A 14,867-nucleotide genomic window follows, 5' to 3' on the forward strand; every position below is an offset into this window, starting at 1 on the left:
CCGTAATGGTTTTAAATTTTACTCCGTTTTATTTTATTCTTAAGTGATAAACAGTATATACAAATAAACAAATAAAGGATAAAGGAAATTATACTTTTATCTCTTTAATTTATAAATTATATAAACTATTTGTATGTGAAGGTAAACATATATGGTCAAAGGTCCTAATTCATTCTTTAGCTTATTTCATTCTTCTGTGAAAACCATACCATACACACGAGGTGATATAATGGTATGTGTCTGGGTAATATATATATATATGGTCTAATCTGACAAAAACATGGCATATGACATATATGTTGTCAGAAGGTAAGAAATGAAAGCACAATAAACATTTCTATTTCATATATGCTATGGGATTTAACTCTAGTTTGTGTTGATTTTTCTTCCTTGGAACATATACCAATTAAAGGAACACTGCATGTTTTCTCTTTATAGCCCAGTTAACATTTTAGCAAGACTTTGTGTCAACAACAACAACAATAGCAACAACAAATCCAAACTAAACAAATATATTTCATTGAATTTCAGTGAAAATAAAATTTGGTTTGCTTTAGTATACAATAACTTCTCAAAAATATTGTCATTTTGCATAGAAAATTTCACTATAAAAGCATAGAGCCCAGCATTCCTTCCCCTGAGTTCTAGTAGTAATCTTACTTCCTTTTAACTCAAGGTACATTTCTTCCCAACCATATTCATAGCTGAGTACTTCATCTCTTCATGAGACTTTCTGAGAGACAAGTCATATCAGAAAGTTCTAAAAATAAAATCATATGCTTTGAGTTATTGTACATAAGGACATTAATGATTTATAATATAAGTAAACTATCCTTACATAATGAAAATGAATGAGTACCTCCAAATGAATCAAGATATCAGTTTTACTCCAGAAAAATACAAAATTTTGGTTTTATCCTATTTTGTTAAATGTTTCTTTGTGAAAATGTCTAGTGAGAAAACCAGATAAAAATATAGATAAATCTCTTAAAGTTGAATAAGCACTAAAAGAGGTTCTGTGATAGTATGGATATTTTTGTCTCCCTATATCCCTTATATTAAAATTCAATGCCTAATATAGTGACTTTGGGGGTTAGGTTACTGTGGTGGTGAGAGATCACAAAAGCAAGTCCTCATGACTTGTCAGACACTAATTTGGCTCCTACTTTTTAAATGAGACACACTTCCCATTTCATGAAGATTGTCTTTTTACAGTGGTAGCTGTGGAATAGCCAGGTACATGAATGTAGGATATACTATTAAGAATGATTCATAATACAGAGAAAACAAAATAGTTCTAGGAGTAGAACAATTCTAGTTCTGCTGGTTATGGAAGACATCTTAGAGCATGTGAGTCTTTCACAAAACTGAATGAACTCATAATTAAAAGCTTGTCTTTCAAAGAAAGTTAATGGTGGCAAAGTTATGCACCTTTACTCGTTAGGCTTTCCCTGAGTTATTTATTTTTGTGACTTTCAAGTGGAGGAAGAGAGGAAACTAGGTTTCATAGGTGATTATGCTTGCAGCTTGAGATTTAGTGCTCACCTGGGTAAGAAATGGCCCTGATATTCTCTATTGCTCAGTGTGTGTGTGTGTGTGTGTGTGTGTGTGTGTGTGTGTGCGTGTGCGTGTGTGTGTGTGTGTATGTGTGTGTGTGTGTGTGTGCGCACGCACGCGCGCACTCATGCATACATGCATGCGCTCATGTGTATTCCTGTTAAGAAATATCAGGTTGTTTCACAAAATCTTTTTGAAATTGTTGCGAAAGGTATCATTCCAAGAATCCAAGAACACAAAGCTGTTTTACCCAAGGTGTTACTCAGTAGTCTTAGCAAATAAATTCTACATATTAAAATATACAAAATATTCCTATCAAGTGTCTTTAATAAATGCTATGACTAAATCTAGTCAAAAGAATTTGTTTAATGTCTGAATGTAATGTTGTACAGAAAGATATTGGTTACCTGCTCCTTGGGTAACTCTAAATGACTTGTGAATTTTCAAAAGTTATGCTTGACTTTTTAGAAACAGTCACATAATTACAATATACTCAGCAAACTATGTAATAAGAAAGGGAATTAAATACCATTGTCTTCCCTCAAACTGAAGTATTATGAAACCTATTTTCCTAAGTAGTTCACATTTTCTTGGCTAGTTAGAAAATATAATTTGTCCTAGTACATGATAAAATTGAGTAACAGACCTATCATGCAAATTTCCACTGCTCTTCTTCAAGTTTGAGTGATTTTTTAAAAAGATAAACTATTAATATTTTAGTTGCTTGCAAAGACAGCATTGATTAAATTCACTTCTCAAAATATTTTCGTTCATATGTGTTGAAACCATCAGGTGATTATTTCCCGTCCCCCCTTCTTGGATTGAGCCATTTTGATGAAAATAGGAATATTTATAAGAGAAATTCAGAACCATTTTTTCACCTCAAATTTAGAATATAATTTGAATCAGGAAAACTTGATAAAGTAAAGAGAATTGTTAAAACTTGATGTCATGTCCCAGTATCTACTCTAAATTTGATTAAATGCATAGTACGTCTCATTCATATATTTGAAGTCTATACAAGCTCAATTCTACATCACCAAATAAAGAAGAAATCAACCCTAATTGTGAATTAGAAAATAATTTTGTAGCAGATGTCATCATAGATGGATATACAATAAATACATAAGCAGAAGTAAATAAAAATATTCTGTATCATTGAGAGTTTTTACTATTTAACTGATTTCTTTGAGCTGGTAGTAAGGACATGTCAGTACCTTTAGGAAGCCTAAATAATTTGTATTCAGAAGGTTCCTAAGACAAAGCTAATTGTCTGTTTCACTAGCAGAAAACAGGTCAGTCTATTCATACTTTTAGTCTCTATATTTGTTCAAGCCAGTATACTCTTCCTCCTCAAAACCCCAAATCTAGTCTTTGATATTTAAGTTGTCTAATAGGTGAAATTATGAAGATTGCATCACAGAAAGGTTATTGCTTCTAGATTTAACTCTGGGATGGCTATTTAGTACTATTAGAATTTATGCCATCAGATAAAATATGAAGACACCACTTCTGCTCCCCTGGATTTTAATATCTAATGAAAGTAAAAATGCAATTCTATTTCAGCCTCTTGTATGAGCAAGGCAGCCTTTGGCACTGATTATAATATCATCGCTGATTAACAGATGAGTTATAGAGAAGTTAAATGATTTACCCAATACCACATAGTAAAACATCAAGTTCAGTCCATCTGGTTCTAAATCTTATACCCTTCATTTTAATATTACAAAAGACTGTCTCCCAATCTTTGTGTTAACAGTTTCTTGTAACTGTAATTTAGCAATCATGAATACATGGTTTTTTTTTTTAAGTAGACGAAATGAATCTTAAGTTTGAATCATCACATACTACACTTTAAGAACCATAGTTTTAGTCTCTTAACAAACTTGGAATTTATTTAAGGTTTAGTAGAACTTGAATTGAAAAATAATACCTTACTTGAGAGAATACAGTTGTTGGCAGTATATTCAAAATTTATGATTATTTCAGTAGTACAGATTTTGAATTTTGGTGGATGAAAAACTAAGAAAAATTAACAAGAGATGCCCTTGATTCATAAATGTTAGTTGGAAGCTACATCTTTTAGAGAAAGCAGTCTAGAAATCTGTTGGAAACAGGTTTATGAGTTTATTTATTAGTTTCAAGAGTCTTTTTTTATTGTTGGTAGTAGCAGTGGTTTTTCATGAAGTCTTTTGGGTGTATTATACACAATGCTCTTTGTAAACTGAGACTTTTTTTTCCCTTTTCAATTCCAGCTTATATTCCTTTGTACTGGCTAATTGCTCTGGCTAGCACCTCAAGCACTGTGTTAAAGAAAATGGTAAACACGGGCATCCTTATCTTTGTGATGATTTTAAGGAAGAAGCTTTCATATTTTTAGTACTGCATGTGATGTTAGCTGTGGGCTTTCCATATAGGGCATTTATTATGGTGAGGTAATTTCTTTCTGTTTCTAGTTTTTTGACAGTTATCATGAAAAAGTACTCTATTGGACAAGAGGGATTTTTCCCCCTGCATGTATCAAGTAAATCCATGTAACATGAATAATTCTTTATTCTGTTATGAGAGTTTATCATATTAATTGCTTTTTTATAAGTTGGACTGTCCATATATATTAGGAACAAATTATACTTGGTTGTTCTGACTGGTCATTTTTTTTTTTTTTTTGTCGGTCGTGGGGCTTGAACTCTGGGCCTGGGCGCTGTCCCTCAGCTCTTCAGCTCAAGGCGAGCGCTCTACCACTTGAGCTACAGCGCCACTTCCGGTTTTCTAGTGGTTTATTGGAGATAGGAGTCTCACGGTCTCTCCTGCCCGGGCTGGCTTTGAACCGCGATCCTCAGATCTCAGCCTCCTGAGTAGCTAGGATTACAGGCGTGAGCCACCAGCGCCCGGCCTGACTGGTCATTTTTAATGTGCTGCTGGGTTTGCTAGTATTTTTCTGATGAGGAATTATGCGTCTATGTTTATCAGGATGATGGTCTGTGCTTATCTTTCTTTATGGTTTCTTTATTTGGCATTTCATTTAGAGAAGTAATGTGTTTGGAAGTATTCCATCCTCTTCAGCGTTTTGGAAGAGTTTGAGAATCGGTATATATTCTTTAAATGTTTGATTGAATTTACAAGAGAAACCATCTGGTCCTAGGCTTTCCATTGTTGTGAAGTTTTTGATGATTGATTCAGTCGCTGTTAGTCTGTTCAGACCTTCTGCTTCATCATTTAGTCCTGGGCATGTTATACATAACAATGTTTTAAAACATGATGGTGTGAACCATATTGCTATTTTTTTGTATTTCTCATCTGCATTTTTAATTAAATGAATTAAAACAACCAAGAGCAAAACAGCAATATTACATTATTCTCAGAAAGTGTTGCCTGAGGTAAGATTTAAAACAATATACTATTATGTAGTAACTGTTAAGATCATTATCTTCTAGAGTACAAGCACCATTTCTAAGAGTCACATAATTCCAGTTGCATGTGTTTCTAATGAGTTTCAAGGATCATCCTATTCCAGAAAGAGTACATCTTTGCACTAAAGAGGTTGATGTTTTCTGTTTGGTTCAGATATCTAAGTTTTGGTTTATTTATTTCCTCTCTGACACACCTCTTATTTTGATTATTTTTTGCATATGTGTTGGTATTACCACTGTAGAGAACTTCCTGGAAAAGTTTGTTTGTTTATTTATTTATCTATATATTTTTGTGGTTGTTGTGGTGGTGGTGGTGATAGGGATCTGCAAATATCTTGGTATACCTACTAGGTCAGAACAAACAACAATCTGAATGTGTCCAGTTTTAAATTAAAAACAGATTGGTTTGTGTGTGTGTGTGTGTGTGTGTGTGTGTGTGTATTAAGGATGCAAAGTATACAAGTTGTGAGTAGGATTTCTTTCCTTAAAAGTCCAGTGATATGAGTTTTTGGCCAGAACTTGGACTAGCTGCAAAAATATGAAGAAACACAACTTTTTGTCAAAAGGCAAATTAGTTTTAGAACTTGGTGTTAATTGGCAGCCAAGGTATTTCATGATGAGGCTGAATTGTTAACAGTTGTTACTTGGTAATCATGAAAACACCAGGCAGAAGGAAACACAGCCATGTAAAGGGTATGACTCTCATCTCACCCAGTCACTCTGCCAGTTGTGTTCAAAGCGAGAACTCTGCTGCAGAACACTTAGGCAATGCCTAGAAATAGTGTCTGTGTTTGGCTGTTTATTCATCTTTATTTCTGGATTGGAGACATACTTCATAATGAATGGGTTCAGGGACGATAACGTTCAAACTGCAGGTGTTGTATTTTTCTATTTTGCCATTTTCTATGTTTGAATGAAACCCAAGACCTTATTGGGAGAGCCGTTTCTTCTTTGTAACCTACAACATAAAGCAAACCGCAGGAAATATATATATGTTGTAACTACAGAGATTATTCCTTTGGATGAAGGAATGAGAAATATGGTGTTCTGTCTCTCTGTGTGGATGTACCTACTGCTGATTTCCTAAAGAAAAAAAAACACCTGAGGGCCATACATAATGAAGTCCAACTGTTTATACCATCCCTGTAAACAGTATAAAGAAGGTTTCTCTTCACATAAGACATATCCCAGCCCCCGAGAGTATGTCTACTTTGATATTGTCCTCATTCTGACATTTGACTAGCTAGCTTAAAAAAAAAAAGACAAGAAAAAGTAAAAATGTGTTTGGTCAGTGAATCCTCAACCCAGGCAATAAATTCTTATACTGTCCAGTCTTCATTCTCTGCTATGGTCAGCATCTAGTTTTATGGTGATGTGCAGAAAAAAAACTCACAACACTTTCTGTGAGTGATGTGACAAACTGTTGGAATAAATTACTTGTCACCAGCCAAATAACTTAATTATGTGGTCATAGTCTTATTGAGGACATGCTATTGATTTCAAGAAGCAAGCATGGCTCTATTTGTTGTCCTTCAAAACAGACAAAAAAAATACCTCACATTTTTCCTGTTGCCTTGCAAAGACTCAGCTAAGGTTTTACCAAAAAAAGAATGTTTCTAATACAGCATGTCACAGGGGAGGCTGGGACAATAGTGAACTTATGCACACTGCTGTTCCTTGCTTACTGGGAAACATGTACATCTGGATTTATGACAGCTATTTGTGCTCACTAGAGACCTCTGTTATTCTGTTCATCCTCTTGTAGGCGATGGTAGAGACAGTTAACAACCTCCTTCAGCCACAAGCACTGAATGCTTGGAAAGACTTGACTACAAGTGATCAACTTCGTGCAGCTACCATGTTGCTTGACACGGTGGAGGAGAGTGCTTTTGTGCTGGCTGATAACCTTTTGAAGACTGACATTGTCAGAGAGAACACAGACAATATTCGTAAGTAGCTTTTGGGATATAAAGCTGCAGAGACCTTTGTAGAACAGAAAGAGTAATGAAAAGGTTTATCTGGTGCCTATTTCAATGGAGTTAAAGTTATTCCCTTTCTCCAATTATGAACACATCACCTTTAGGCTTTATAGGATCAAAAATATCCATGGATGTTTGGGATATCCCAATATTTTGATGTGTTACCCTGAGATCACTTACAGTGAGATTATTTCATTTTTAGAATCTTCATGTAAGCATATATTTATATCTGTTTTAGGTCACTATATATTCTAGCCTCCCAATGCAAGGATTATATGTATTTTCAATGTACTTAAATTATAACTATAAAATAAATCATTTGAATGGAAATGACAAAAATGTTTGATAATTTCATTATTTTGCTTATGAAAATTATAAATGTTTTTACTGTGGTTTTAGGATGGAACTGATAGTGTTACTTGAGGAAATGATAAAATTCTTTTCAAATTTATTATATTTGAAATTAAATTAATAGTGAGAAGATAGTGAAGATCCAAACTACAAAAGAATTTTTTATTCAATTCATAAAACACTTTGAAAATTAACATTAAAATTAACCTTACAATTAGTGTCGCAATTAATTTAAGACAAAATAAGGATTTGGACTTAAATTTTAGACTTTATTGATACACTTATATGACACAATTTTGCAAGCTTTCACTTGCTTTATTTATTCAGTTATTTATTTACTTTATTAATTTTTGTGATAGTGATAGGCCATGCAAACAATACACAGAGAAGTTGTACCACTGAACCACATGCTCAGCCAGTTGTGCTATATTTTAAAAACTAAAAAATTAAATACTAAGTATATGCTAAAATTCAGTTTAAGAGAACAAAACTTACAATGTTCTGAGTTGAGAAATGTTTCAGTGATTCGTGAAGTTACTCTATAATAATTTTGGCATATTTCTCCATGAACACTGCTATCTTTTTACTATGAAAAGAGTTGGAAGTGGCAAGGCTGAGCACAGAAGGAAACCTAGAAGACTTGAAATTTCCAGAAAACATGGGCCATGGAAGCACCATCCAGCTTTCTGCAAATACACTGAAGCAAAATGGACGAAATGGTAAGCGAGAGTTTACTTTTCATGCTTTATGGCACTGATCTTGCATCAGCTCAGTGCTTCATGGCATGAGTTCTAGATCCACTCAATATGAGTTCTGTCTCCTGGACTCTGTCTATATTGCTGTTTTCTCCTCCTTTTCTTTGTCTTCATATCTACTTTATCATCAATATTGCAATAATATTTATTCTACACTCTTCTGTCTGATAGACTGGGAAACTGTTTCATGGCTTTCCAATTGTCAGAAACTCAAATTTTAACAAAATTAGGGAAACTATAACACCAAACCCCAGATGACCCAATCTTCTTTTCCCCAAAAAAGAGTTATTTGACATTGCCATTGCAGATTCATCTCATAAAATGTTTAATATAAATTTTACTTGCAATACAAAAGTATTTAAACACTACACATTCTTTTTTTTTCTTCAATACCTTTTACAAAGCTTAGTAAAATTTAAATGCAAGGAGGGCTGGGAAGGTGGCTCAGTGGTAGAGCGCTTGCCTTGCATGCATGAGGCCCTGGGTTCGATTCCTCAGCACCACGTAAGCAAAAAGAAAAAAGCCAGAAGTGGCACTGTGACTCAAGTGGTAGAGCGCTAACCTTGAGCTGAGGAACTAAGGGACAGTGCCCAGGCCCAGGGTTCAGGCCCCACGACCGGATCCAAAAAATAAAAATAAAATTAAATGCAAGGAAATATAAGGAATAGGCTAGATAGATAAATAGAAGAAAGATAGAGATTTCAATTTAGTGCTAGAATGAAATTCAATAACTAATATTATAGATAAAGTTTGTCCCAAGAGTTATATAACCTTTTGCCAAGCCAGTGAGAACTTTGAGTCCCATAGATGGTAAGAAGATGACCTCAGGCTGATGTCAACTCAACTCAAAGTTGATGTCTCATATTGTTGGATGAGTAGTCTTAAACAAAGAACATTCTGGTAAATATTAGCAAGAAGAATAAATTAGATTTCTTGATAATGGCCATTCTAATTGGGGTGAGGTAGAATCTTGATGTTGTTTTGATTTGCATTTCTTTTTTTTTTTTTTAATTTTATTTTATTTTAATTGAGAACATACTGTACAGAGGGGTTACAATTACATGGGCAGGAAAATGCATACATTTCTTACCAAGCATTGCAGCCTCCTCCTTTGTTTACCCTTCACCTCCCTTCCCAGCCTCCCCCCTCCCCCCCACCCAATCATACCCCCCCTCCCCCCCCCCCCAACGACATTGTAAAGCTGGTTTTGACATGGCATTTTGTACTTCTCATTGTTGCAACAGGTCCACCTGAATCCTTAAACGACTTGTTTGTCCCCATCTCCTCCACATGTTATACTGACATCAAATATAGTGAAAGCGGGGGTTACACTGTGGGGGAGGGACATACAAAGCAACAAAGAAATAATATTATAAATGCGTTAGAAACACATGCATGAAAGAAACAAAAACATTAAAATACATATTTGAGGGTTCGTTTTCCTAACATCACATTCTCTGACTTTTTCCGCTTGACTCATACCTATACTAGATATTGCAAATAAGGGAAACCATGGGACCTATGTTTCTTTGGGCCTGGCTTACTTCACTTAATATAATTTTTTCCAAGCCTTTCCATTTCCTAACAAATGGGGCAATGTCATTCTTTCTGATGGAGGCATAGAATTCCATTGTGTATATATACCACATCTTCTTGATCCATTCATCTACTGAGGGGCATCTGGGTTGGTTCCATCTCTTAGCTATGGTAAATAATGCTGCAATAAACATAGTTGTGCTGGTAGCTTTAGTGTGGCCTTGTTTGTGGCCATTTGGGTAAATGCCCAAAAGTGGGATTGCTGGGTCATTGGGGAGCTCTATATGGAGTCTTTTGAGGAACCTCCATATTGCTTTCCAAAGTGGTTGAACAAGTTTACATTCCCACCAACAATGAAGTAAGGTTCCTTTCTGTCCACATCCCCTCCAGCATCTGTTGTTGTTAGAGTTCTTGATTTTTGCTGTTCTAACTGGAGTGAGGTGATATCTCAATGTTGTTTTGATTTGCATTTCTTTTATGGCTAGGGATGTTGAACATTTCTTCATGTGTCTATTGGCCATCCTTCTTTCTTCTTCAGAGAAGCTTCTCTTTAGGTCTTTCGCCCACTTACTTATTGGGTAGTTGTTTCTTTGAGGATTTGTTGTTGGGTGGTTTAATTTTTTGAGTTCCAAGTATATTTTAGATATGAGACCCTTGTCCGTTGTATGGCTAGTAAAGATCTTCTCCCAATCCGTGGGCTTTCTGTTGATCTTGCTAGCTATGTCATTTGCCCTGCAGAAGCTCTGCAACCTTATACAATCCCATTTGTCCAACCTTTCTTTGATTTGTTTTGTGTTTCCGGGTCTCTATTCAGAAAATTTCAGCCTGAGCCGAGGAGACCCAGGGTTTCTCCTATTCCATCCTGTAATGTTTTCAGAGTGTCTGCTTTGAGTTCAAGGTCTTTGATCCATTTGGAGTTGATTCTGGTGCAGGGTGATATATAAGGATCTAGCTTTAGTTTTCTACATGTAGTTAACCAGTTTTGCCAGCACCATTTACTGAAGAGGCTGTCTGTCTTCCATTCTATTGTTTTAGCTCCCTTATCGAAGATTAGATGGCTATAGGTCTGTAGGTTCATTTCTGGGTTTTCAATTCTATTCCATTGGTCCTGAGGTCTGTTCTTATGCCAATACCAAGCTGTTTTGATTACTATGGCTTTATAGTAGAGTTTGAAATTTGGTACTGATATTCCTCCAGCAGTGTTCTTTCCGTTGAGGAGCATTTTTGCTATTCGGGGTCTTTTATTGTTCCATATGAATTTTTGGATTGCCTCTTCTATTTCCTTGAAGAATGAGGGTGGAATTTTGATAGGTATTGCGTTGAATTTGTAGATAGCCTTGGGAAGTATTGCCATTTTCACAATGTTAATCTTTCCAATCCAGGAGCATGGGAGGTTTTGCCATTTTTTAAGTTCTGTGTTGATTTCCTTTTTCAAGATTTTAAAGTTTTCATCATAGAGGTCCTTCACTTCTTTAGTTAAGTTAATTCCTAGGTATTTTATTTTTTGTGGGGCTATTACAAATGGAGTTGCTTTCCTAATTTCAGCCACACTTTTCTCATTGTTGGCATACAGAAAAGCCATGGATTTTTGGGGGTTAATTTTATAACCTGCTACTTTGCCAAAGTTTTGAATCAGCTTGAGTAATTTGGGAGTGGAGTCTATGGGATTCTTTAAATACAAGATCATGTCATCTGCAAAGAGGGAGAGTTTTATTTCTTCTTTCCCTATTTGGATCCCCTTTATGTCTGCATCTTGTCTTATTGCTGTAGCTAGGCATTCTAATACTAGATTGAAGAGAAGTGGAGAGAGTGGACATCCTTGTCTTGTTCCTGAGTTAAGAGAAAATGGCTTTAGTTTTTCACCATTGAGTATAATGCTGGCTGTAGGTTTGTCATATATAGCCTTTATTGTATTGAGGAATGTTCCATGGATTCCTAATTTTTCCAAAACCTTCATCAGGAAGGGGTGTTGGATCTTGTCGAATGCTTTTTCTGCGTCTATTGAGATAACCATGTGGTTCTTATTCTTGCTCCTGTTGATGTGATGAATAATATTAATTGATTTGCATATATTGAACCAGCTTTGCATCCCTGAAATGAATCCTGTTTGATCGTGGTGTATGATTTTTTGGATGAATTGTTGAAGTCGGTTGGCCAAAATTTTGTTGAGAACTTTTGCATCAATGTTCATCAAAGAAATGGGTGTATAGTTCTCTTTCTTTGATGAGTCCCTGCCTGGTTTTGGGATGAGGGTGATGATGGCTTCATAGAATGTGTTCGGTAGTGAGCTTTCTCTTTCAATTTCATTGAAGAGTTGGAGGAGAATTGGTGTGAGCTCTGCTTTGAAGGCCTTGTAAAATTCCGCTGTAAAACCATCTGGTCCTGGACTTTTCTTAGCTGGGAGGTCTCTTATTGCTGTTTCTATTTCAATGCTTGATATGGGCCTGTTAAGATAGTTTAACTCATCTTGGTTTAGTTTTGGCATGTCAATATTTGCTAGGAAGAGGTCCATTTCTGTCAAGTTCTCAAACTTATTAGCATACAGTTTTGAGAAGTATTCCCTTATAATGTTCTGAATCTTGGTTGTTTCCGTGGTGATGTTTCCATTCTCATCTCTGAGTTTATTAATTTGGGTGTGTTCTCTTCTTTTTCTGATAAGATTTGCTAAGGGTCTGTCAATTTTGTTAAGTTTTTCGAAGAACCAACTCTTTGTTTTGTTGTTTCTTTCTATAGTTTTTTTGGATTCTAATTCATTTAATTCTGATTTAATTTTGATTATTTTTTTCCGTCTACTGGATTGGGGTTTATCTTGCTGCTCTTTTTCAAGGAGGTTTAGATGTGTCATGAAATTGTTAGTTAAAGATCTCTCCAATTTGTTGATGTAGGAGCTCAGAGCTATAAACTTGCCTCTGAGTACTGCTTTTGCTGTGTCCCAGAGGAGCTGGTAATTTGTGTGTTCATTTTTGTTGAATAGCATGAACATTTGAATTTCCTTTCTAATCTCTTCCATGACCCACTCATGATTCAGCAGTGTGTTGTTCAGCCTCCATGTGATACCGGACTTTCTTTGGTGGCTTTTGGTGTTGAGTTCTAACTTTATTCCCTTGTGGTCAGAGAGAATGCAAGGTATAACTTCAATGTTTCTGAATTTAGACAAGTTTGCTTTGTGGCCTAAAATGTGGTCTATTTTAGAAAACGTTCCATGTGCTGCTGAGAAAAACGTGTATTCTGATGCTGCTGAGTGAATTGTTTGGTAAATGTCTGTTAAGTCTAGTTGATCTATGCAGCTGTTTAGATCTGTGGTTTCTCTGTTGAGTTTTTGCCGAGTTGATCTATCTAGTGGGGAGAGTGGTGTGTTAAAATCCCCAACAATTAATGTCTTTGGATCTATATGGGATTTGAGGGAAAGTAGTGTTTCTTTGATAAATTTGGGTGCTCCATTGTTTGGCGAATAGATATTTAGAATTGTAATATCCTCCTGAAGGAGAGATCCTTTAATTAGTATGTAGCGACCTTCTTTATCTCTTTTCACGAATTTTAATTTGAAGTCTATTTTATCTGATATTAGGATTGCAACTCCCGCCTGTTTATCGGGGCCGTTTGCTTGGTAGATTTTGTTCCAGACTTTAACATTGAAAATGTGTTCGTTTTTATGGGCAAGATGTGACTCCTGCAGGCAGCAGATAGAAGGGTCTTGTTTTTTAATCCAACTAGACAGTCTATGTCGCTTAATTGGAGAGTTCAGTCCGTTAACATTAAGAGATAGGACTGAGAGGTATTTGGGAGTTCCTGCCATGTTATCTACCTTCTTGGGGGCTGCGAAAACTGGGTTCTTCCTATGGTTCTTGGATTCTCAGTTTGGGTGCAGTTTCTTGGCCTTTATTGCGGTCTTGTTGGTTTTCTATGTGTAGGACATCTTTAAGAATCTTTTGTAGGGCTGGTTTGGTGGAGATGTATTGTTTCAATTTTTCTTTGCTATGGAAGGTTTTTATTTGGCCTTTGGTTATGAAGGAGAGTTTAGCTGGGTACAGTATTCTTGGTTGATAGTTGTTTGTTTTTAAGGCATGGCATACATCGTTCCAGGCTCTTCTTGCTTTGATTGTCTCTGCTGAGAAATCTGAGGTGATTCTAATTGGTTTCCCTTTATAAGTGATTACCCTTTTCTCTCTGAGAGCTTTAAGGATCTTTTCCTTGTTCTGAGTTGATCCTGTGTGGATTATAATGTGGCGGTGGGATGTCCTATTCTGGTCTGGTCTATTTGGGGTTCTAAAGGCTTCTTGTATCTCGACAGGCCTATCTTTTTGCATGTTTGGGAAGTTCTCTGCTAGGATCCTGTTAAACAAATTTCCTAGACCATTAACTTCTGTTTCTAGGTGCTCCTCTACACCCATTATCCTTAGATTAGGCCTTCTGATGGTGTCTTCCAGGTATTGGATAGATCTATCATATTTCTTGGACTTGTCTTAGATGGTTGTATGTTCTTTCTCTATAATATCTAGGCTGTCTTCAATCCCTGAGATTCGATCTTCTGCATGGTCTAACCTACTGTCAAGACTCTCTACTTTGTTTTTTATCTCTTTTCCTTCTAGTTGGTCAGCTTTGATGGCTTCAAGTTCTTTGTTGAAGCTCTGTTTTAGGTCTTTTATGAATTTCTTTACTTCCTTAATTTGGTGTTCAGTGTTTGTCCTCAAATCACTTAGTTGATTGGTTATGGTTTCTTTGAGCTCCCATTCCTTCTGTTGGGTTCCATTCAGCATTCCCTTTGTGGTCTCCCTGACTTCCTTCAGCTCTTTGTTAATGGATTCCATGAATGTCTTTAGTGATCTTTGTGTGTTCTCTACCTGGTCTCTCAATTCCTGTATTACTCTTTGATTAGCTTCCTCTCGTTCGTGGGATTCCTGCAGATCTCTTTGAGTGTTCTCAGCCTGCTCACGCCATTCCTCCCTTTCTCTTTGAGTATTCTCAAGTTGTTCACGCAAATCCTGTATCAGTTTTTGAGTAGCTTCCTCACGCTTATGATATTCCTGTATAAACTTCTGGGATGCCTCCTCTCTCTCCCTGTCACGCTCATACAGAGTCCTTTGTACATTGTCAAACTTTTCATTTATCATGTTTGCCAGCAGTGTTTGTAGAGCTGTTTGGGAACTCTTCTCTGGATTATTCATTATCTGTTCTAACCCGTGATTATCAAGATTGGGAATTGAGATACCCGAATTTGCCATTTTTCTTGTGTTTTTCCGGCTTACTCTGCCCATTTGAGATGAAGATAGTACCAGTTT

The 14,867-nt window shown here is 36.0% G+C and overlaps 1 protein-coding gene across 1 annotated transcript in view; it reads left to right on the plus strand.

The window, feature by feature from the left end:
• The window catches only part of Adgrl3 (adhesion G protein-coupled receptor L3), a 703,150-nt gene that overhangs the window by 584,915 nt on the left and 103,368 nt on the right, over nucleotides 1-14,867 (plus strand). The window contains exons 14-15 of the mRNA XM_042678231.1: nucleotides 6,733-6,916; nucleotides 7,894-8,016. Coding sequence (XP_042534165.1) covers nucleotides 6,733-6,916; nucleotides 7,894-8,016 — 307 coding nt within the window. The remainder of the gene's footprint in view (nucleotides 1-6,732; nucleotides 6,917-7,893; nucleotides 8,017-14,867) is intronic.

This window comes from Dipodomys spectabilis, unplaced genomic scaffold (assembly GCF_019054845.1).
Source record: "Dipodomys spectabilis isolate Male_0828 unplaced genomic scaffold, ASM1905484v1 ptg000043l, whole genome shotgun sequence".
Lineage (NCBI taxonomy): Eukaryota > Metazoa > Chordata > Mammalia > Rodentia > Heteromyidae > Dipodomys > Dipodomys spectabilis.